This window comes from Pan troglodytes, chromosome 4 (assembly GCF_028858775.2).
Source record: "Pan troglodytes isolate AG18354 chromosome 4, NHGRI_mPanTro3-v2.0_pri, whole genome shotgun sequence".
Taxonomy (NCBI): domain Eukaryota; kingdom Metazoa; phylum Chordata; class Mammalia; order Primates; family Hominidae; genus Pan; species Pan troglodytes.
The window spans coordinates 139334962-139357903 of record NC_072402.2 but is presented as its reverse complement, the minus strand read 5'-3'; the positions used below and the strand labels follow the sequence as shown (position 1 = coordinate 139357903).

Here is a 22942-nt window from a genome sequence, read left to right as displayed (position 1 = left end):
GCCGGCTACGTGCTTTCGCAGCACGCACGGCCGGGGAGGGGCGGGCGGCGGGCGGCGGAGGTGCGGGGCCTGCTCCCGCCGGCACCATGGCCAAGACCGTGGCCTATTTCTACGACCCCGACGTGGGCAACTTCCACTACGGTGAGGAAACAGGGCTATGCATGAGGGGTTGGGACACGGAGGTTTTGAGGCGGGGTTGCAACTCCAGGGGTGAGAGCTGACGAACTCTCTTCTCCCCACCCCCAGGAGCTGGACACCCTATGAAGCCCCATCGCCTGGCATTGACCCATAGCCTGGTCCTGCATTACGGTCTCTATAAGAAGATGATCGTGAGTTCCGCCTCCTCGGCCGGGGGTTGGGGGGTGGGGCGAGCTGTGGCCGTAGGGATGGGTGGGCTGGACTGAGTGCATGAAGTGCGACCCGCCCCTAGAGTATCGGGGAGCTGGATAGAAGTCACCAGGAGTACCTTGAAAGTGCAGGGTGTTGGGGGTGGCGTCCTCTGCTTAATGGAAAGTACTTTCTCACCTCAGGTCGGCCACCCTCTGACTGTAGGCACACTAGCCCTTGGCCTAGGGTTAGCGTGATGTGGGGCTGGTTTGAAGACAGAAGGTGTGTTCCTCCTCTGCATTTTAGAGTGTGGATAGGGCCTTGGCCTCAGGAATTAGGGTTAGGGGAGCGGATATCACTGTATCAGGGTGTGAGGTTTACCCTCAGTTCCCACTCCTCTTTTACCACCTTTCTTTACCTCCAAGGAGCTAGGGCTCCAGGGTGGAACGATGCTGCCGTCTTTGTAAATGTGTATGTGCGTGTGGAACAGAGGCGATATCTTAGATATTCCTTTTTCAGCCTGGAATACCTCTACATGGTTCTGCTTAATCGCTATCCAGTTTTTCATCTACCAGACATACACATGCTGTCTTCCCAGCTTGGAATTTATGGCTGTGATATGGGATAGTAACAGTTAAGCCACGCCAGGCGTGGTGGCCCATGCCTGTAATCCCAGCACTTTGGGAGGCTGAAATGGGAGGATCGCTTGAGGCCAGGAGTTGGAGACCAGCTTGGGCCACAGTGGGACCCACATCTACAAAAATAAAAAATAAAAAAAGTAGCCATGTGCGGTGGGTGTGCCTGTAGTCCCAACTACTTGGGAGGCCGAGGCGAGAGGATGGCTTGGGCCCAGGAGTTTGAAGTTACAGTGATCTATGATCAGCAGCCTGAGTTGACAGGGAGGACCTTGTCTCAAAAGAAAAAATAAGACAAAACAGCTAAACCCAGGCTTTATGTGTTGCTAGGGAAACTAGTGAACAATATGAATGAATGTTCATTGCTTGTGCCAAGGCACAGAGAAATGGATTGGTCATAGAAAAGACTGAGGTGATGTTAGTGCAGGAATCTATATCCCTTGAGATTGTTTGCCTATATGTACCTGTGTGCATTTTCTGGGAGAAGAAAAGCTCTTTCTTGTCCAGTTTTCAAAGAGGTGTGACACATCCCCCTGACCTTCCAAAGATAATAAATCTTTGATTTTAATTAGAAAGTTGACATATATCCCATATATTTGACTCCAGAAAGAAGAATCCAGAGGAAAGAGGACAGAATCAGAGCTTGGGGGAGGAGATGAGCATGGAGAGTACTGGGAATAGGAGATTCCAAGGAACAGGGCAGGTGGATCAGGGCTCAAAGTTGAGAAGGTACGATAGGCTGAGCTGGAGGTGGAAAGGAAAAGAAGTGGTCTTCAAGGGGCTCATTTGTAATAACTTACCTGGTTAATCGGAGTCTCTCTACTGACTTAAGGATTGTGGGATGAGGGGAATGCTATGTTTGGCTTCATATAGTCTCCAGGACTGGGTTCAGTATGGGTGGTCTGAGCCTGTGGAGTGGGGCTGACCCTGCCTGGGTTCATCTTGTGTCTCCATCCCGAGGTCTTCAAGCCATACCAGGCCTCCCAGCATGACATGTGCCGCTTCCACTCCGAGGACTACATTGACTTCCTGCAGAGAGTCAGCCCCACCAATATGCAAGGCTTCACCAAGAGTCTTAATGCCTTCAACGTAGGCGATGACTGGTGAGGGAGGACTGGGAGTTTTGATGTCTAACAGTTTAATGCCAAGCCCTTCAGTGAGGTCTTTTGGCAGCAGTGGGAAGATCTCAAGGGGGGCCTACTTGTCAATGAATCATAATTCACTTTATTTGTTTATTCAATAAATATTTATTGGTCACTTGTTCTAGGCAGGCCCTGTGCTAAGTGCTGGGATTGCAGTGATGAACAAAAACAAAATTTTAATATTGTGTTTTTGCTAAGTCTTATAAAGAGGAGGTGTATGACAGATTATGAGAGTGTATACGTGGAGGATTGTTTAGCTTGGTGGAGTGGCTGGTCGGTGGGGCCTTCCTAGAGGAAGTAAAGATTGAGCTGAGATCTGAAAAAAGAGTAGAAGTAATCAGATGAAAGATGGTTGGAGGGTGAGGGGAGAAGTATAGCAGGCAGTAGGGACAAGTGCTAAGGGTCTGTGGTAGGACTGAGTATGACTCATTTGAGGAACAGAAAAAAGGCCAAGTGCAGAGTATGAAGAGGAGGTGAACTGAATTGAGGCTAAAGAAATAGGGCCTTTTAAAAGCAAACAGCTCTATTATGAATTGGGGTTTTTACCCGTAGAGTAGAGGGAAGCTATCAAAGTGTTTTAAAAAGCAAGGGATCTTAAGAGGGCTATGGGCAGTTAAAAAAAACAAAAAAAAACAACAAAGGAGTGGTTTGATATCATTAGGTTTACATTGAGCTTGTATCATCCATAGAAGAGTCAGGGTTAGACCCTCTGGGGAAGGGAGTGGACAACAAAGATAAGCCACACTCTACTCTATATCCATGAAAAAATAGTAACCATCACAGCTACCAGTTGCTCAATTCTACTTACTTTTGTTTTTAAACTTTTTATTAGGGAAAATTTCAAAAATTTCTGAAAGTGAAGTAGTGCAGTGACCTCCCATACGTCCATCACCTAGCTTCAACGCTTATGAGCAAATGGCCACTCTTTTTTTTTTTTTTGAGACAGAGTCTCACTCTGTAGCCCAGGCTGGAGTGCAGTGGTGCAGTCTTGGCTCACTGCAACCTCCGCCTCCTGGGTTCAAGCGATTCTCATGCCTCAGACTCCAGTAGCTGGGATTACAGGCGCCTGCCACCATGCCTGGCTAATTTTCATATGTTTAGTAGAGATGGGGTTTCACTATGTTGGTCAGGCTGGTTTTGAACTCCTGACCTCAGGTGATCCACCAGCCTCTGCCTCCAAAAGTGCTGGGATGACAGACGTGAGCCATCGCACCCAGCTGAGCAAGTGGCCACTCTTACTTCATCTATACTCCCTCATGTTAGATTGTTTTAAAGCAGATCCTAGATGTTATATCCTTTTATCCATAAATATTTTATTATGTATCTCTAAATGATACTCTTTTAAAAAAACATAGTATCATTATCAAACCTAAAAAGTTAACAGTGATTCCTTAATGTCATCAAATATGGGATCAGTATTCGAATTTCTGCAGTTGTCTCATAATTATTTTGTAGCTAGTTTAAATCCAGATCTAAACAAGGTCTATACAGTGCATTTGGTTGATATGTCTCTTAAGACTTTTAATTTGTAGCTTTTCTGTCACCCCCTTGAATTTATTTCTTGAAGAAACCAGGTTGTTGATCCTGTAGAATTTCTTATGATAGCTACCATTTATTGAGTGCTTACTCTGCTAGGTATTATGCCAAGGGTTGCTGGTAAATCCACTTAATTCTTATACCAATCCTTAGATGTATTATAATAGACCTTTTTCTGATGTTATATATAAGTAAATTGAGGTTTGGGAATATCTAGGTAACTTAGCCTCAGTCACATAACTGGTCATTGGAGGGGGCATGATCCAGATCCCAGGTTTTTAAACCACTAATCTGTTTTCCTGAAAGATCTTAATGACAGAAGCAGCCAGGGCTGTAGGTTAGAGGCCAACTCATTAGGCTGGCATTGGCACCTTTCCAACTTTATCCCTACACCTCAGCTGCACAGGATGCCTTCCTGGAATGCCCTTAGTTCTCTATTCAACCTCTTCAAGGCCTTCTCAGCCTTCACACCATCTCCATGAAACCTTTCTTGACCACACCAGCCCATAGAGCTCTGTCTTGCACACACTGCACTGCTCATTTGGCGTTCAGTCACATGCTGTCTGGGGAGGTTTCTTGTTTTTTTGTTAGTATTCCTGCTGTTATTTCTGAGCTCACTTTCTAGCTCTGAGAATACAGGGTCAGCCCTTACGCCACACTGGGGTCCTGTAGATGCTCTTTGTGCAATTAGGGAATGCTAATTAGAATACTATCTCTGGGCTATTTATGCTGCATCAGTCTTCCTGTCAAACAAGTTACAGTTGTGCTTATCTGTATTTCCGATGAGAATCAGGAATTTTTCTTCTGTTTAATGAATTTCTGATTGCTTTCAAAGTATTCTAACATAAGTAGCCAAATTGTACTATAGGCCTTTAAATGAAAAAAATAAAAAAGTAGTCCCAAGCCAGGCGCAGTGGCTCACGCCTGTAATCCCAGCACTTTAGGAGGCCGAGGCGGGCGGACCACCTAAGGTCAGGAGTTCAAGACCAGCCTGGCCAACATGGTGAAACCCCATCTCTACTAAAAATACAAAAATTGGTCATGTGTGGTGGCACGTGCCTGTAGTCCCAGCTACTCCGGGAGGCTGAGGCAGGAGAATTGCTTGAACCCGGGAGGCGGAGGTTGCAGTGACCTGAGATTGCACCACTGCACTCCAGCCTGGGCAACAGAGTGAGACTCTGTCTTAAAAAAAAAAAAAAAAAAAAAATCCAGACCTCTCCTTTTCACCCATAAATCCCTCTGCCCAGTGACAGCCACTTTCAGCTCCTTTCCCCTATGTCTTCTGGTATTTACCTTTGGATTTCTAAATAATAACAATATTAATTGACTGTTATTACTAATCTGTAATCCTTAGGTAATACCTGTTATATACTAGGTACTGTTCTAAGTGCTTTACAGCCATTAGCTTATTTAATCTCAACAACCCCTACGAAGCAGGGTCTATTATTGTTTCCTTTAACCGATGAGGACACTTAAGCACAGAAAGGTTAAACAGTTTGTACAACCTCACTATCATTAGTAGGTGTTAAAGAACCTAGGTAGTCTAGCTCCAGAATCGGTGCTTGTAATCATACTCCCCTCCTGTATTGTCTCTCATTGCTATTTCTTCGTCTGTCAATTTTAGGCATTATCTGTTAAGCTTTTAGTATGGGATATGAGCATTTAGTCTTCTTACACCATCACGTTGGCTTCCTTTCCCCTTTCAGCTTCACAGTAATTTAAAAATAAATCAGTATTCTGTGTTTACATTATTATAACTCTGAAAGATTCATTTACTATCAAGCCAAATAGTGTAGTGTGATTTAATCTATTTTCTTCTACAGCTTTTTGTTTTTCCTGGAGCTGACAATTGCATTATTTTTTCATTTGCTTAGTTTTCTGGTATTAATCACTAATTCTTTCCAAGCCTATTGAGAAACTGTAAAACCCTACAATTCTTGCTTGAACCCGGGAGGCGGAGGCTGCAGTGAGCCGAGATCGCACTACTGCACCCCAGCCTGGGCGACAGAGCAAGACCCCATCTCAAAAAACAAACAAACAAAAAACCCCTACAGTTCTGTTTTCACATGGTCAAATGTATCAGCTGCACTATTTTTTTTTTTTGAGATCTAAAACTAGGGATTGCCTAAGCCTTTCCTTTTTAAAAAGTCAGGTTTATATAGGTATAACTTGCATACAGTAAAATTAACCTTTTTTAGGTGTAAGAGTTCTGAGAGGTTTGATAGAATATATCAAGGTATAGGGCCAGCGCCGATGGCTCACACCTGTAGTCCCAACAATTTGGGAGGCCAAGGCGGGAGGATCACTTAGGCCCAGGAGTTTGAGACCAGCTTGGGCAACATAGTGAGACCCTGTCTCTACAAAAAAAAAAAAAAAAAAAAGTATCAAGGTACAGGAAATTTCCACTACCCAACAAAGGTCACTCACCCTTTTGTAGTTAATAACTTCTCTGCAACCTAGATCCAGCCAACTACTGATATGATGTCTGTCCTTGTATTTTACCTTTTCCAGAATGTTACATAAATGGAGTCATACAGTAAGTAGGCTTTTGTGTCTGGCTTCAAGCCTTTACTTTTTATAAAGGATAACAATGGTAATAATTATAGCTGACATTTATTAAAGGCTTAGCGGATACCGTATACTGTGCTACAGGCTTTTCGTGGGTTATCTCATCACTGTTTCACATATGTAGGTATACAATTCTTTCTTTAAAATATGTGACTGAAGAATATTATTGAACATTATGCTAAAATTTGTTACACTGAGAAGACTAAGAAAAACAGAGCTCATGTTTTCTTTCAACTGATTTCCTTTTTACATTGTACTTGAGTACCTGGAAGCTGCTTGCTTCTTTCCGCAGCTAGGATACAAACTCCCTGACAGTTAAGTGCTTCTTTACTTCCCATCCAGTGCCTTGCACAGGGCTTGGTACATGGTTTGGTCCAAAATATTTGTTGAATAAATTTGCAGATAGCCCAGGTGTGTAGGAGAGGGAGAGAAGGTTCTTGAAAAATGGAGATTGGAGGAATCTAGGATGGGGAGGGAGATATGGGAAGGGCCCAGACAGAGGCAGGAGGGTTCCAACTTGTTCCTCTTCCCTGCAGCCCAGTGTTTCCCGGGCTCTTTGAGTTCTGCTCGCGTTACACAGGCGCATCTCTGCAAGGAGCAACCCAGCTGAACAACAAGGTGACATAGTCCCGAGTCCTGTTCTTCCTTTCCTCTGGATCCCTGGACTCGGGATTTAACCCTGATCCTGGGCTCCCAGCTTGAGGGGTGGGCAGGAAGGACTGTGACTTAGGTGTTTGTCTTTCAGATCTGTGATATTGCCATTAACTGGGCTGGTGGTCTGCACCATGCCAAGAAGTTTGAGGTGAGTGAGGAGGTGATGGGAAAGACAGTGGCCATCCTAGGGTAGGTGTTTAGGATGATGGTGGGGGGCAGCTGGGAGGGGAATTGCTCTTCTCTTTGTGAGACCACTGTCTTGCCATAGGCCTCTGGCTTCTGCTATGTCAACGACATTGTGATTGGCATCCTGGAGCTGCTCAAGTAAGTAGCCCAGGAGGAGATGGGGGCAGTTACGGGATTCTTGGCTGAGGAGGTCTCTCAGTCTCAACCCTGACCTTGACCTCCCTCCTCCCTGATTAGCTTCTCCCAAGTTCTTGATGCTTTATTCAGGCTGCCTCTTCCACTGCTGCAGATTCCCTACTGCCTGCTCACATTTCAGCCTTCTCTGCATATCCCTCTCCTGTCCCTGCCTCTAGCCTCTAGGCTGGAGCCCCCAGTTGCCTTTAGGGAACTGCTGACATTAAGTTTCAGGTGGCCAGGGCAGAAGCAGACTCTTCACAATTCGAGACCCGGTGTTTGAGAGGAGTGGGTTGGGGGGTTCACTTCTAGCTCAGACCCTGGCTTTGGCTTCCCTCTAGGTACCACCCTCGGGTGCTCTACATTGACATTGACATCCACCATGGTGATGGGGTTCAAGAAGCTTTCTACCTCACTGACCGGGTCATGACGGTGTCCTTCCACAAATATGGAAATTACTTCTTCCCTGGCACAGGTATGGGAATAGGGATTACTTTCCCCTTTGCACCCTTCAGCTCTTTACTATGAGTGCCTCCTTCTCAGCCTTCTAGTCTCATCTCAGGTGTCCCCTCCTCAGAGAAGCCTTTCCTTACCACTCCAGTTATCATAATCACCTCCTTCCCCATTCCTCTGTTACATCAGCCTCATTGTTCCCCTCAGAACACTCACTGCTATTTGTGTTTATTGTGGTTTTTTGTTTTGTTTTGTTTACTGCCTCCCTCCTCCTCATGGCTATTCCCTAAGAATATAAGCTTGGTGGGATATCGTAAATTTCATTAGTTCCATTCGTTGCTGCATCCCTACTGCCTAGTACACAGTTGGCTCAGAGTGGATCCCCCAAAACTATTTGCCCAATGAATGCAAGGTGCAAGAGATTTAGTGGCTCTAGGGAGTTTATGGTGAAGCTACATAGATGGAATGAGAGGCTCCCAGAGTGCAGATTGGGGTTGAAACAGCTGGGTTGTGGGTGCTTCCCATGTGTGGCTACCACCACCCACTTCCCTACAGGTGACATGTATGAAGTCGGGGCAGAGAGTGGCCGCTACTACTGTCTGAACGTGCCCCTGCGGGATGGCATTGATGACCAGAGTAAGTACCGAAGTCTTCCCTCTGTTCCCTAGGCCCCTTCTTTTTCTCCTTGAAATAACCTCTTCTGCCTGGTATTGTCTGCTGTTGGGCCAGTTGTCCTTAAGGATGAATGGCCTCCAGAGGGACCATGAATCTCTGGAAATTGTATGCAACATATCATGTGTATGTGCATTTTTCTGGGAAAAGTCATTGGCTTTCATCAGTCACTCATAGCAGTCTGGGATCCCTTCCAGAAGTTTCAGACCAGTGATTTGATTCTTTTGGGTTGCCCCTTTCCTGGGCTACATGCTCGCTCAACCCCCTTTTTCCTTTTGTTCCCTGTCTCCCCATCCCCTTGGGGTGCCAGGTGCCCATCTTTGGCCCTCTCCCAGGTTACAAGCACCTTTTCCAGCCGGTTATCAACCAGGTAGTGGACTTCTACCAACCCACGTGCATTGTGCTCCAGGTAATACTGTCAGTTCCTCCTCAGGAGTGTTCTGCCTGGGCTTGGGGAAAGAGAGCAAGGGAAGAGGAGGTTCTTTAGGTTGGTGGTGGAAGGGGTATCTGTGATGTTCTGATCAGTTCTGATCACTGCACTTTCCTGGGGTTTTGCTTTTTGCAGTGTGGAGCTGACTCTCTGGGCTGTGATCGATTGGGCTGCTTTAACCTCAGCATCCGAGGGCATGGGTGAGACTTGCTCTCCTTCTTTTCCCCAAGGTTTTTAAGTGGCCTTGGACTTCAGTACGTGGGTGGGGGTAGTTGGGGAATGGGCCTCACCTCTTCTTGGAAATCAAAAATAGCTACAAATTGTACTTGAACTAGAAATGTCATCTTGAACAGGGTTCCCTAGATGGTCATTCATTCACGATATATTTTTATTAAGCACCTATTATGTTCCAGGCATCATACCACATCATGGGGATGGAATAAGGAGTCTCCCATGGAGTTTACAGTTTAGGAAACAGACAAAAAATAAATAATCAAATGAAATAAATAGATTCTTATAAATTCTATGAAAGAAAAAAAGAAAGCTGAGACACAGGATACAATGGGGGACCTACTTGAGATAGCATGATTTCGGAAAGTTTTTCTGAGGAAGTAAAATTTGAGTTGAGACCTGGAGACTAAGAAGGAGTGAGTCATAAGAGGAGCAGAGAGAAGCCTGACCCAAGCATGGACAAAGGCCCACAAAAGGCTCTGAGGGCTGGGCCCAGTGGCACACACCTATAATCCCAACACTTCCAGAGGCCAAGGTGGGAGAATCGCCTGAGGCTAGGAGTTTGAGGCCAGCCTGGGCAACATAGTGAGAGCCATCTCTACAGAAAATAAAAAACAAAATCAGCTGGGCATGATGGTGCATGCCTATAGTCCTAGCTACTCAGGAAGCTGAGGCAGGTGGATCACTTGAGCCTAGGAGTTTGAGGTTACAGTGAACTATGATTGTGCCACTGGACTTCAGTCTGTTGAGGTGAGGTCCGAGAAGCTGGCCATGGTGAGATTGTGCAGAGCCTTTAAACCCTGGTACGGAGTTTGAATTATATTCCAAAGATGATGGGAAACCATCAAAGGATTTTAAGCAGGAAAGTGACATGATCCAATTTGTGTTTGAAAGTGACAATTCTGACTGCTGAATAGAGAAAGGTTTGGGTAGGGGGGATGGAGATGGAAGTAGAAAGACCAGTTAGGAAGCCATGGTGTTGGTTAGGTGCCCAGACTAAGGTGGAGGGGGTGGCAATGGAGAGAAGTAGATGATCTGAGAGGTGTGTGTGTGTGTGTATGTGTGTGTGTGTATGTATACACACACACACACATATATATGTTTTTTTTTTTTCTTTTTTGAGATGGAGTCTTGCTCTGTCACCCAGGCTGGAGTGCAGTGGCACGATCTTGGCTCAGTGCAAGTTCTGCCTCCTGGGTTCAAGCAATTCTCCTGCCTCAGCCTCCTGAGTAGCTGGGACTACTACAAAGGCGTGAGCACCGCGCCGGGCGTGAGTTATATTTTCAAGGCTAGAATTGACAGAACTTGGGTTGATGAGAATAGTTGATTAGGAGGCAGGGTGCCAGGGAGGGTGTTGAGCAGAACAGAGGGGGGACTGTGCTTTATTTTAAAAATTTTATTGAGACACAGCATATAAAGTATACCCAAATCTTAAGGGTATAACATAATGAATTTCACTATCAAGATAAAGATTTAGAACATTTATAGTTTTCTTGTGCTCCTTTCAGGCAATACCTAAAGGTATTTACCTTGTCTTTTGATAACCTCCTCCACATCTTCCTCTGGTTCCTTTTAACAGGGAATGCGTTGAATATGTCAAGAGCTTCAATATCCCTCTACTCGTGCTGGGTGGTGGTGGTTATACTGTCCGAAATGTTGCCCGCTGCTGGTGAGCACTCTCCTGATTTCCTCCCCTGTTGTCCAGTGTGAGCTAGGGTGTCCCTCAGATACGGCCACATGGGCCCTTCAGCCCACTTGGTCAGCCTGCTCCCCTCTGCTGGTTGGTTTCAGGACATATGAGACATCGCTGCTGGTAGAAGAGGCCATTAGTGAGGAGCTTCCCTATAGTGGTAAGGACCACCCCACAACACCCCCATAACAGGAAGGCCATTCTCACCAGATTCCAGAATGACCTGGTTTGAAGGCAGATGGGAAGTTTTACACTCTCAGAGCTCTGCAGACTAAACCCCTGGGCTCAGAGCAGGGAAAAGATTGGGCAGCTATTATGTAGGTGCTCTGGATGGGAAGGAAAAAGATTGGGAAGTCTTGTTAGCTGCCTTTCTCAGTCTGAGCCATACTTTCTCCTCTCCTCCCCAAGAATACTTCGAGTACTTTGCCCCAGACTTCACACTTCATCCAGATGTCAGCACCCGCATCGAGAATCAGAACTCACGCCAGGTCAGCAGCTCAGAAAAGCTGAGCACAAACTTCTCCTGAAAGGTGGAGCCCAGGAGAGGTCAAAGATGTGGGAAGTAGGAAAAACCAAAGAGAAGGAAGTTCTAAGCCATCACAGTCACTGTGATTGGCTAGGAGGCAGTCCAGTTTAAAGTAGGGGCATTTGGGGTTGGTGGGGAGGGAGAGCTATCAGTTGGGGGACCTGAACTAGAGGTACCACTGAGATGAAAACCAGGATGGTAGGGGTAAAAGGCAGCTAGGAGATTCCATGTCCTGGGAATCTCTGGAAACTGCTCACTCTGTATTCCTCATTTCCAACCAGTATCTGGACCAGATCCGCCAGACAATCTTTGAAAACCTGAAGATGCTGAACCATGCACCTAGTGTCCAGATTCATGACGTGCCTGCAGACCTCCTGACCTATGACAGGACTGATGAGGCTGATGCAGAGGAGAGGGGTCCTGAGGAGAACTATAGCAGGTCTGGGAGCAGGGACTTCAGCCTACTTTCAATAGGCTTGCTGGGGAGGTTTAAAAGGGAAAAAGTAAATGGGAAGGTATTAGTTTAATTGCCTCTGGCTTACCTCCTTTAGTCTGCTACAATTTCCTCACTCTTTTCTTTGTTATTTTTAATGACAAAAGTAACACGTATTTATTGCAAAATTTTAAAACAGCACCAAAATATGGTGTTGGCTTTCACACAATCCCAGACCTATTCCACAGGAGTAACCACTGTTAATAGTTTTTATTGTTTTGGATAGACCTTTTTCTATAGATTGCAAATATACTGTTCTGTATGTACATATAAACAAACACATATACACTCATTTACAGTTTGTGTGGTTTTTGGTTTTTCGTAAATACAAATAGGGTCATTCTACGTATGCTGCTTTACATCATATAGCTGTTTCCAGCTAGCTAATATAGATCTGCTTCAGTATTTTATCAGCTGTATAATAATTTACTATGTGGATAGATTATTTTCCATTTTTTGGTATTACAATAATAATGTGGCAATGAACCCCCTTACATTATACATCTTTGCATTCTTGTTTGAGTGGGTTAGATAGTAGAATGGTTGCTGCTAGGTCAAAGGCTGTGTGCATTAATTTTTTTTTTTTTTTTGAGACAGGTTCTCATTCTGTCACCCAGGCTGGAGTACAGTGGCATGATTATAGCTCACTGCAATTTTGAACTCCTGGGTTCAAGCGATCCTCCTGCCTCAGCCCCTCGAGTAGCTGGAATCATAGGTGTGCACCATGACACCTGGCTAATTTTTTTTTTTTTTTTTTTTGGTAGAGACGGAGTCTTGCCTTGTTGCCCAGGCTGGTCTCAAACTCATGGGCTCAAATGTCCTCCTGCCCCGGCCTTCCAAAGTGCTGGGATTATAGGCGTGAGCCACTGAGCCTGGCCTAAAATTTTTTATATTTGTTGCCAAATTGCCGTCCAGAAAGTCTGTAGCAGCCTATAGTCTTGCCAGCATTTTTCTCAGTCTTTCCAGGTCTTGAGCTGGACAGGTCACTGCCTGCGTACTACTCTCTAAGGCTCTTTGATTTCTTTGCTCTGTTAATTTTTTCAGGTGGGATAATTGCATTGTGGTTATGTTTTTTTTTTTTTTTAAAGTCTTTATCTTTCTGAGATACATACAAAATATTTGTAGATGGAATGAATTAGGGGGTAAAAAGGATAGGATGGAATTTTTTTTTAATCCCAAAACTTTGCTGAAAAATGAAAGGGAAAGACAACAGAACCAAGAAGTGCAGAAACAGATGCACTTAATGGGGAACAGATTTCCTTACATGACTGAGGGATAACCACAGCTGGACACTTGTGGGACACACTGTCTTGCTCCCACGCAGGGTTAGAGGTTTGAGCCGGCTCTGCTGCAGAGCCTGATGGGTTTCTCAGACCCTTCTAGAATCTGCTTCTGTCTTAGAATTCAGGCCTCCGAATCTCTCCTCTGGACCTGGGCTTTACTGCTCTGACTCTTGGGGATCTCTGCAACTCTCCTCCTCCAAGGATATCCCCCGATCCCTTCTGAGTGAGGAAGTGTCTGAACATCTGGCTTCAGGGCTTCCAGGACTATTGGAAATTGCTTTTCATTGTCTGGTTTGGTTTGGTAAAACCTGTTTTTAAGTTCTTCCTTTTGGGTTTTTTATCAATAGCTCCAGGCTGGCATCTGGACCTAGTCTCTGCATTATAATAATACCAAGCCCTGTCACAGCCAGCAGAAGCCTCAGGCCTCTTCCTGTTCCTAAGCCCTACCTCTCTGTCAGGCCACCCACTGAGTTTCTGTTCTTCTTTGATGCCTATAGCTCCAGCTTGCATATGACTTGCAGAGTAGAAATAGGAAGAGTTACCACTTTTTGTAGGTTTGCCAAGCACCAGACACTACTAAGTGCTGTCTATTACAACATATATATGATCATTCTGTTGCCATCAGACAACTCTGATGGCTCTTATTTTCAGATTAACACGGGAGGAATCTAAGGCTCAGAGAGTCTAAGTAACTTTCTTTCTTTCTTTCTTTCTTTTTTTTGAGACGGAGTTTCGCTCTTTTTGCCCAGGCTGGAGTGCAATGGCATGATCTCAGCTCACCACAACCTCTGCCTCCCGGGTTCAAGCGATTCTCCTGCCTTAGCCTCCCAAGTAGCTGGGATTACGGGCATGAGCCTCCACGCCTGGCTAATTTTTTTTGTATTTTTAGAAGAGATGGGGTTTCTCCATGTTAGTCAGGCTGGTCTCGAACTCCTGACCTCAGGTGATCTGCCTGCCTCGGCCTCCCAAAGTGCTAGGATTACAGGCTACAGGTGTGAGCCACCGCCCCCGGCGAGACTTAAGTAACTTTCTGAAGGTCACATGGCTAGTTAAAGATCAGGGCTGAGATTCAACCTGATTCTCTGACTCCACACCTTTAACCCTGTGCACTTAGAAGTAACTGAGACATTGCTCACCATGCAGATAAGGCCTTTCCTGGCTTAGTGCCTCAGCTTCTCTTTGATGACTTTCTCAATTCTCTGTGTCCCAGAGAATACTTTTTCTTTTCTTTTTTTTTTTGAGATGGAGTCTCACTCTGTTGCCAGGCTGGAGTGCAGTGGCTAATCCCGGCTCACTGCAACCTCCGCCTCCCAGGTTCGAGCGATTCTCCTGCCTCAGCCTCCTCAGTAGCTGAGATTACAGGCATGTGCCACCACACCCGGCTAATTTTAGTATTTTTAGTAGAGACGGGGTTTCACCATGTTGGCCAGGATGGTCTTGATCTCTTGACCTTGTGATCCACCTGCCTTGGCCTCCCAAAGTGCTGGGATTACAGGTGTGAGCTACCACGCCCGGCCTTTGAGAATACTTTTTCAAAAAGAAAGAAACCAATATTGAGTACCTGTTGGGCCCTGTTTTGCTTTCACATCCATTCTTTCACTATGGGTTTATAATACCACGTCACTCTTCTTAAAATTAAAACTCTCCTTTACCTTGCACTTAGAAGAAAATCCAAAATTTTGACTGTGGCTTAAAAAGGTCCTGCATGCTAGCCCTTACCTACATCCAGGATCTCATCTCTAACTACTCTCCTCCATGCACAGTGCTCCCGGCTGTCCTGGCCTCCTTGTTCTTACTGGAATACATCAGTCTCTTTCCATTTCATGACCTCTGTAGTTGGTTTTCTTGCAGCTTGGAATGGCCTTCCTGAAGTCTTTGCCTGCTTAGCTCCTCCTCAGACTTTAGGTCTTATGTCCCAATAGTCCTGGCTGAAATTTCACCCTTTTCCTCTCATCACCTTCAGTCCTATCACTTCATTTTATTAATTGTACTCTCCATCATCTGAAATTATTATATTTATTTACTTTGTTAGTTACTAGTCTCATTTATTAGGTAAGCTTTTTGAGGATAGACAACCTTGTCCAGCTTGTTACTCTACTGTATTGCTAAGGTTTATGACAGTGTCTGTATAGAGTAGTTCCTTAATGTTTATTTGATACGTGAATGGGTGAATGAATAGCAGTCTCTACCAACAAGAGGAGGAGTGGTTCTCAACGGGGCCTGAGAAATGGCTTTGGAAAAGGGTGCTGGGAGAAGATTAGAACTTAGAGTGAGATCCTGACCTCTCTCCCCTTGCTTTGCAGGCCAGAGGCACCCAATGAGTTCTATGATGGAGACCATGACAATGACAAGGAAAGCGATGTGGAGATTTAAGAGTGGCTTGGGATGCTGTGTCCCAAGGAATTTCTTTTCACCTCTTGGTTGGGCTGGAGGGAAAAGGAGTGGCTCCTAGAGTCCTGGGGGTCACCCCAGGGCTTTTGCTGACTCTGGGAAAGAGTCTGGAGACCACATTTGGTTCTCGAACCATCTACCTGCTTTTCCTCTCTCTCCCAAGGCCTGACAATGGTACCTATTAGGGATGAGATACGGACAAGGATAGCTATCTGGGACATTATTGGCAGTGGGCCCTGGAGGCCAGTCCCTAGCCCCCCTTGCCCCTTATTTCTTCCCTGCTTCCCTCGAACCCAGAGATTTTTGAGGGATGAACGGGTAGACAAGGACTGAGATTGCCTCTGACTTCCTCCTCCCCTGGGTTCTGACTTCTTCCTCCCCTTGCTTCCAGGGAAGATGAAGAGAGAGAGATTTGGAAGGGGCTCTGGCTCCCTAACACCTGAATCCCAGATGATGGGAAGTATGTTTTCAAGTGTGGGGAGGATATGAAAATGTTCTGTTCTCACTTTTGGCTTTATGTCCATTTTACCACTGTTTTTATCCAATAAACTAAGTCGGTATTTTTTGTACCTTTCGCCTTTCTAGGAATGTTAATTCTTGCTAGTTTCCTATTTATGAAAGGAGAGGGAAATGGGCATGATGATGCATGTAATAAAAGCATAGTTAACATTCATTCAGCACTTATCCTACGTTAGGCCCTGTGTATGTATTCTACATTTATTATTGTAAATATAAGAAGTTAATAGAGGATTTTGGTTAAGAGTTAGACAAACCTGGGCAGATTTGAGAGGAGTAGAAGATGACTTCAGGTTTTTGAATCTGGGTGTTTAGAGTAGTGATGCTAGTTGGTGAAGATACACTGAGATAAAACATGTTAAGTGCTTAGCACAGTGCCTGACAGAAGAAGTTGCCCATTATCTGTCTATGTGAAGAACAATGCTAAATACTGTAGTAGCCACAAACATGGACCTTTCTCTAGAAGAGTTTACATTCCAGTCAGTAGTATGATAAATATTGTAGCAGATACAGACTGATACAAGAAAGAGGACTGATAGATGGGTCACTTCCTCCCCTCCATTCTCTGATTCTGTCTGTTCTCAACACTAACTTAGAAAGTAGCTTTTGGACTTTTTAGACAAAAAGTCTGGAAAGCTCAGCACTAAGTCAAGTTTGAAGTATGGGATGGACAGCTCTATGTAACATTCTATCCGATCACCATCAGAAGGTCTGGACCACAAGAGAGATGAATGCCAAATTTAGGAGCCAGCCAGCTTGGCAGAGTCCCTGGTATATCTCAGGCCCTTGACTAGGTACTGGGGCTCTAGAGTAAGTAAGTCACTGACTCTGCCCTTCAGGAACTTATGCTTGAAATCTTGCTAGCTGTGGTCAAGAATATTCAGTCCATATTGTGAAGGCCGACTGGTAGCCACATAACTGTCACACAAGGGACAGATGTAGCTGGGAGAATGGATGAAATTGCTTAGGGAGAAAGTCATGCTAGAAGAGCAAAGAATATACTCTTGGAGAATACTCATTCTTTTCACTCATGTTTGGTTTATGTCAGTGGGGAATCCTGGTTAAACATAGGGTTTGGCAGCAAATCAGACTAAGCTGGGTTTAAATTTTATATCAATTATGCGTTCTTGGGCAAGTCACTTCAACTCTCAAAAGTCCAAATTTACTATTTATAAAATGGTGAGGCTAGCAGAATCTATCACATGGGACTGTGGGGACTTAGAAAAATACATGTAGAGTGTTTGCCTAGTGCCTAGCAGAGAGCAAAGGGCATGGTTAAGTGGTAACTGTTATTGCTGTTTAGGCACATGTTGGCAATAATTAGTTTGTCCTGATTAGAAACAATTAGATGGTACCTAACCTGGAATTCGAACTAGGAAATTAAACTCCAGAGCGAGTCTGGTTTAGTCTAGTGCTTGCCCTGGACCGAGCTCTGTTCTTGCTACCTTGCTTTCAAAACATGGTGGCTATCACTATAATTTTTTTCATGTGTTCCATGGGTATTGCACACATTGAAAACTGCATTCTCTTGGAAAACCTGTCACTAATTTTCTGCCAGGATAATGGTCTCACGCGATTTTTGGTCTGGGGTGTGAGAGGGTCCAGGCTGTCAGGCTGTACAGCCACGTGGGCGCTGCGTGGGAGCCAGAGGCCTGCGCTGCTCCAACCGCCAGGGGCGGTACTCTCCGCCGCGGCCGCGGAGAGCTGCACCGCCCACTCACCCCCCCCCCCCCACGTGGGTCCGAATGGTTAGGTCCGCCGGGCAGGTAGCGCGCTTCCGCGGCTTCCCTCCGCCCCTCTCCCTTCCCCCATTGGTAGGGGCTGCGGGTCCGGGCGGAAGTGGGGCAGGCGGGCGGGAGCGAGGCGTCGTCGTTGTATATTCATGAGGCGCGCGCAGCCCGGCATGCTAATGAGGCGGGGCGCGGCGGCTGGCTAAAGAGCGACTGGGCGGCGACGGGCGCGGAGCTGCCAGGCGGGAGCGGCGTAGGCGCGGGGTCGCCGGCCAGCGTGAACCGGGACATGGAGCCGCCCGGCGGGAGCCTGGGGCCGGGCCGCGGGACCCGGGACAAGAAGAAGGGCCGGAGCCCAGATGAGCTGCCCTCGGCGGGCGGCGACGGCGGCAAATCTAAGAAATTTGTGAGTGTCCCTCCCATCCCGCTCCTGCCTGGCCCCGTAACCGCCCTCTGGACCCCTGCTGCCGGCCCCTGGGGCGCCTGCCCGGCTTTGGGGAGCCGCCCCCGCGCCTCCCTTCCTCGTTTCGCTCGGTCCGCAGCTCTGCAGCCCGACATCCTCTCCCTTCGGGACCTCGGGAAGCCCCGGAGTCCCACCCGGCTCTTGCCCCGGCCACCTCGGGGCTTCCCTCGTTCCCCAGCCCTTACATTCTGCCCTCCCGCCCGCATATCCCCGGCCGGCTCTCAGCCCCGTCTCTCCCCTTTCAGCCTCACTTCCTTTCTTCTTCCTCCAGTACCCGAACACGCCTCCTCTTTTTTGGTCCCCTCTTCTGGGTCCATTTTCTCTTCTTAACCTTACACCTTTTTTGGTATTCTCGTATTTCCTTCTCCTAAAGGTCACTTCCTTCTCCATGATTCATCCTTTTTACCTGCTAACTTTCCTCCCGCCCAGTCCCCCGTGGGCCCTCCGCCCGGTGTCACTTGATAATCCTTCCCCTGAGGAATGTTACCTGACTTGAGCCCTACCCCCAACTCCTTCTTTGGACGTTTGTCCTTGCGATTACAGGAATGGGCTCCTGCCCAGGTCCTATGGTCACTGGGGCATGACGTTTATTTGTTTACCAGTATTTCTCTATCCAGAGAACCTCTCTCTTTGCCCTGTTGCTTATCACTTTTCAGAGGATTCGAACTCTCATGATTATGCCCTTCTTGACCTAGGATGGTGATAAACCTCTCCTGTGGGAAGAAAGTTGGACTGCGAGTTCAAGAAGTTTGTAATTGAATTGTTTTTTATACATTTCCCATGATAACTGTCTCCTCTACTCCTTTTCTACTGCCTCTTGTGCCGCAAGGCGACTATCGGCTTCCCTTTGCGTGCCTGTAGAAGAGTAAGCTTTCCTCAAGTGCCAGTTACTTTCAATCCGAGTGAAGGAATAGTGATATACATGTAACCCTATCATATTTCATTACCTTTTGCCCACACCAACGCCTCTCTCCAGGGAGCCGTTTGGTTGCTTTTTTGCTATAAAAGCTTTGTAAGATACGGGGCACTGTCCAGGAGAGGAAGAGTCTTGGATATTGATGATCATTATAATAGCTAGTTATAACTGTAGCTCTTTTGTCTTCTCTTCCAGGTATTTATGCCCTTACACTAGTGTATCTTTCTACTAAACAAATGGCTTGTAACTCTTAGTCCCACCTCCCAACATTTTGACCCAGCTCCACAAATTTGGGAAGAAAACTGATAAAGCGATGGAAACAGGAAGAAAATGTTGTTTTATGACCTAGAGGGTTGAGATGTTAACCCTGGAGGGTTAGATGTTTAATTCTAAATAGAATTAAAATAGTGTCTCATCTCTTCCTATTTCTAGCAAGACCAAGTGCTCCTGGACTGCCCTTTCCGGTGATATCCGAGATGTCAGTAACCGTCTGTTTTTATCTGGTGAACATCTTTTTTTCCCCCCCTAGAAATATAAGGTTAAGAGTATTGACACCCCCTCCTTCTTTGGTGACTAAAGCAGCATTTTTGTATGTTTCTTTAGGATAAGAATTGACCCCTCCCCCCCGTTAGCTTTCCTTCCAAAACTTAAGTTCTAGGGCTCATATTCCTTCTATTTCTGTATCTTTTTGTTTTGATTTTGTTTCCATGAGTACTGTTTGACCTTCCTCACCCAAATTCCAGCTATTGCTGCTGACTTGTGGTGACCTCAGTGACTTGTTTTCATGTCTTGAGTAGAATTTTATATGTACTCTATTTTATCTAACAATTATTTCACGAACTTGTGAAGTCTACTATGTGTGTGGTACTGTAAGGTGAGAAACCTGAGGAAGCTCAACCCCTTTTCACCTGTCTTTTGGAATGTCCATGAAGTCTTCTATATGTTTAATGGATTTGGCTCAGGGTTGTTGGTATTTGCTTTAGAGAGGATGGAGCTGAACCAAGTTCTCTTTTCTTTCTGCGGTGTTAGTCTTAACCCTTAATCTGCTGAATTTTTAAAACTAAATAGCTCAGGTAATGAGGAAAATTGCATTAGTAGCTACGGAATTGGAAGGTTTCTAGGAAGGTAGTGCTGCTTAACCCTTTTATTGCCAAATGTAACCTATCTCAAGGCATCAGAATATTCTTTCTTCCTCTTGCTCTTTTTATGAGAACTCTGTGGAAATGAGAGATGAGGAGGAGCATTGCAATCCACTTCTCTTTGTGTCTGTGTATGTATACGTGGGTGGGTGGAGTGGGCGAGATTGCTGGTGTGCTTTTGATACCCGTGGCTTAGTTTTCTTGAACTATAGGCTAAAACTGAACTCAAAGCTCTTTCGCCGCCTCCACCTTTTCTAGAGTATGTGTCCTCTGGAACTCCATTAAGAATGTACTGTATAAAACTGCACTGGTTTGGACTAAGTGTGCCCGAAGGTTGTTTGCATTTGAGGGGTTATAATTCCTTTAGCTGCTACATACCTTTCCTGGCTTATGCAGGTTCTAAATACGGATTAACTGATGAGAACACAGAGCTCACAAATTGTCTGAAATCTGCTCTTACCCTCTGAGGCATCTTGTGTGGAAAGGAGATGGACCCTCAGTTTAAAAGTGGTTGGGCATCATCTTTTAAAAACACATGATTGTTAGACGTGCTGACAGTGAGTGGCTGAAGCCAGGCTGCCTGGTATTACCCCTTGGTTCTTCATGAGTCTGTCTTCTCCTGGGCCATGAGCATACCCCTTCTCCAGCATTATTCCATTTCCTTTCACAAGTCCTTAAGATGAAGGAAAATAAAAATTTTAGGTGAACAGAGGGTTTTCTGACTTTTCAGCAGTGATCAATGTGGGTGTCAAATAGACTGATTTCCAAAATATACGTAAGGGGAATAAGTAGAACCGGGATGTTAGGAGGCTGCAGAGTATTCTTACATTTAATAGACTTTGTATGCATTCTCATATAATCGAGAAAGTGATGCATTGTAAGAGAGAATATTGCTTCCTGATTTAACTAGGAGCATTAGCGAGAATTTTTTTTTTCTTTTTTTGAGATGGAGTCTCGCTCTGTTGCCCAGGCTGGAGTGCAGTGGTGCAATCTCAGCTCACTGCAAGCTCCGCCTCCTGGGTTCATGCCATTCTTCTGCCTCAGCCTCCCCAGTAGCTGGGACTACAGGCACCTGCCACCACGCCTGGCCAATTTTTTTTGTATTTTTAGTAGAGACGGGGTTTCACCGTGTTAGCCAGGATGTTGTCGATCTCCTGACCTCGTGATCCGCCCACCTCGGCCTCCCAAAGTGCTGGGATTACAGGCGTGAGCCACCGCGTGCGGCCCTTTTTTTTTTTTTTTTTTTTTTCTTTTTCTGAGACGAGTCTTGCTCTGTCCAAGGCTGCAGTGCAGTGGCGCGATCTCGGCTCACTGCAACCTCCACCTCCTGGGTTCAAGCGATTCTCCTGCCTCAGCCTTCCAAGCAGCTGGGATTACAGGTGTACGCCGCCACACCCGGGTAATTTTTGTATTTTTAGTAGAGGCGGGTTTCACCATGTTGGCCAGGCTGGTCTTAAATTCCTGACCTCGTGATCCGCCAGCCTCAGCCTCCCGAAGTGCTGGGATTACAGGCGTGAGCCACCTCGTCCGGCCAAGAGAATGATTTTTACTATTATTAAAATTATTAAAATTAGTTTAATTTTGGATTCCTATATTGAGTTATGATCATGTTGCAGTTACACAGTCTTCTAAATGCAAAGTAATAGAGTATAAATGTTTAGTAGTAGACTCCTGTCCAAAAGGAGACAAATTAAAGGATGCCAGGCAGAAAGAAGTGGAGTTGTTCGTGCAGATTTCTGCTTATATCCTCTTAAAACATTAACTTTAATCCAAAAGTTTGCAGAAAACTGAAAAATATACAGAGAGCTTTGCAAAAGTTTGCAGAAAACTGAAAAATATACAGAGCGCTTTGTACACCTTTTTTTTTTTTTTTTTAACATGATGAACGCAAGGATTATATAGTTTGGAAAGAGGGAGGGGAGCCTACAGGAACGTTAGTGAGATGTTTGAGATGACAGAATGGTAGCTTAAAAATTTCCGCCATTCTTCCTGCCTTGTCTTAAGGACAGATCATGAGTCTACTTGGTATGGTTACCTGTACTTTTTCAAAGAAAATTCTCCCTCACAGGAGGTGAAAGTGAGGGAATGCCTTAGAATTAAAATCTCTGCCTTGGGAGAGTTGGTAAATTTTTTTAAAAAAGAGCTGAAAATTTTATGACCCGTAAATTATGTTTATTATGAAAGCTAAGAAAATAGTGAGACATGATTTAATTTTGTTGATGGGTGCACGGGTCAGAATAATTTTATTTCCTGTGTCTTAGAATCACCTTTTGTTATTCCCCAAGGCCCTTGGTATTTTATAAATGTATTGCCAGGCTATTCTCAGGGAGTGTTATATATCTTCCATGAAATGTAATAGAGATTTAAAAGATAAGTTGTATGTCACATATGATTTAGAAGAACAGGTTAAAATAATTTTTATTGATAAATACTAGATGTTATAGAGAAGCAAGGAGTTTGTATATGCAGGTTTATATATCCCTTTTTATGTCTCAGTAGCTGAAATTATTTATGGCTGCAAAAATCATCCCCATTTTGAAACAAACTTTGTATTACTTAAGTGGTTTTCTTTTTTCATTGAGCCTCCTTTTCTCAATTACCTTTGTTTGAAAGCAGTAGGCAAAAAAATCATTTTGTGCTACCAGCAAAGCATTGGATGTTTGCCCCTCCTTGGGGTTAGGTGAGACAAAGCCACACTCTCCCCTTGCCTGGCTGCCTGTCACCTCCTCCCTGTGTTTTTATTCCTTTCCTACTTATGTGGGGGCTGATTTGAGCCCTATGAATAGC

General features: G+C 45.3%; 2 protein-coding genes across 7 annotated transcripts in view; both read left to right on the top strand.

The window, feature by feature from the left end:
* HDAC3 (histone deacetylase 3) lies at positions 1–15960 on the top strand. 6 transcript variants are annotated; one of them, XM_001151495.8, is made up of 15 exons: positions 1–141; positions 247–329; positions 1923–2065; positions 6745–6826; positions 6954–7010; positions 7131–7186; positions 7564–7697; positions 8231–8311; positions 8683–8756; positions 8913–8977; positions 10588–10677; positions 10800–10858; positions 11107–11186; positions 11506–11663; positions 15304–15960. In XM_001151495.8, exons 1-15 carry the CDS (start codon positions 87–89, stop codon positions 15371–15373), a joined length of 1287 nt encoding a protein of 428 aa, XP_001151495.1. In that variant the 5' UTR covers positions 1–86; the 3' UTR covers positions 15374–15960. The 6 variants fall into 6 exon arrangements, with proteins under 6 accessions (XP_001151495.1, XP_024212525.1, XP_063666846.1 ...); XM_063810774.1 differs by having other exon boundaries at positions 32–141; positions 6954–7051; XM_024356757.3 differs by lacking the exon at positions 15304–15960 and having other exon boundaries at positions 18–141; positions 11506–11824.
* A 1871-nt stretch (positions 15961–17831) lies between these two features.
* The window catches only part of DIAPH1 (diaphanous related formin 1), a 103625-nt gene continuing 98514 nt past the window's right edge, over positions 17832–22942 (top strand). Inside the window, exon 1 of the mRNA XM_016953957.4 lies at positions 17832–18043. Coding sequence (XP_016809446.4) covers positions 17927–18043 — 117 coding nt within the window. The 5' untranslated portion in view covers positions 17832–17926. The remainder of the gene's footprint in view (positions 18044–22942) is intronic.

Excerpts from the sequence above, each read along its gene's own strand:
- HDAC3 (XM_024356757.3), top strand. The coding sequence starts at position 87 with ATGGCCAAGACCGTGGCCTATTTCTACGACCCCGACGTGGGCAACTTC. Across the intron at positions 8,978-10,587 it reads CTCAGCATCCGAGGGCATGG|GGAATGCGTTGAATATGTCA; the intron begins GTGAGACTTGCT and ends TCCTTTTAACAG. Across the intron at positions 11,187-11,505 it reads AGAATCAGAACTCACGCCAG|TATCTGGACCAGATCCGCCA; the intron begins GTCAGCAGCTCA and ends ATTTCCAACCAG.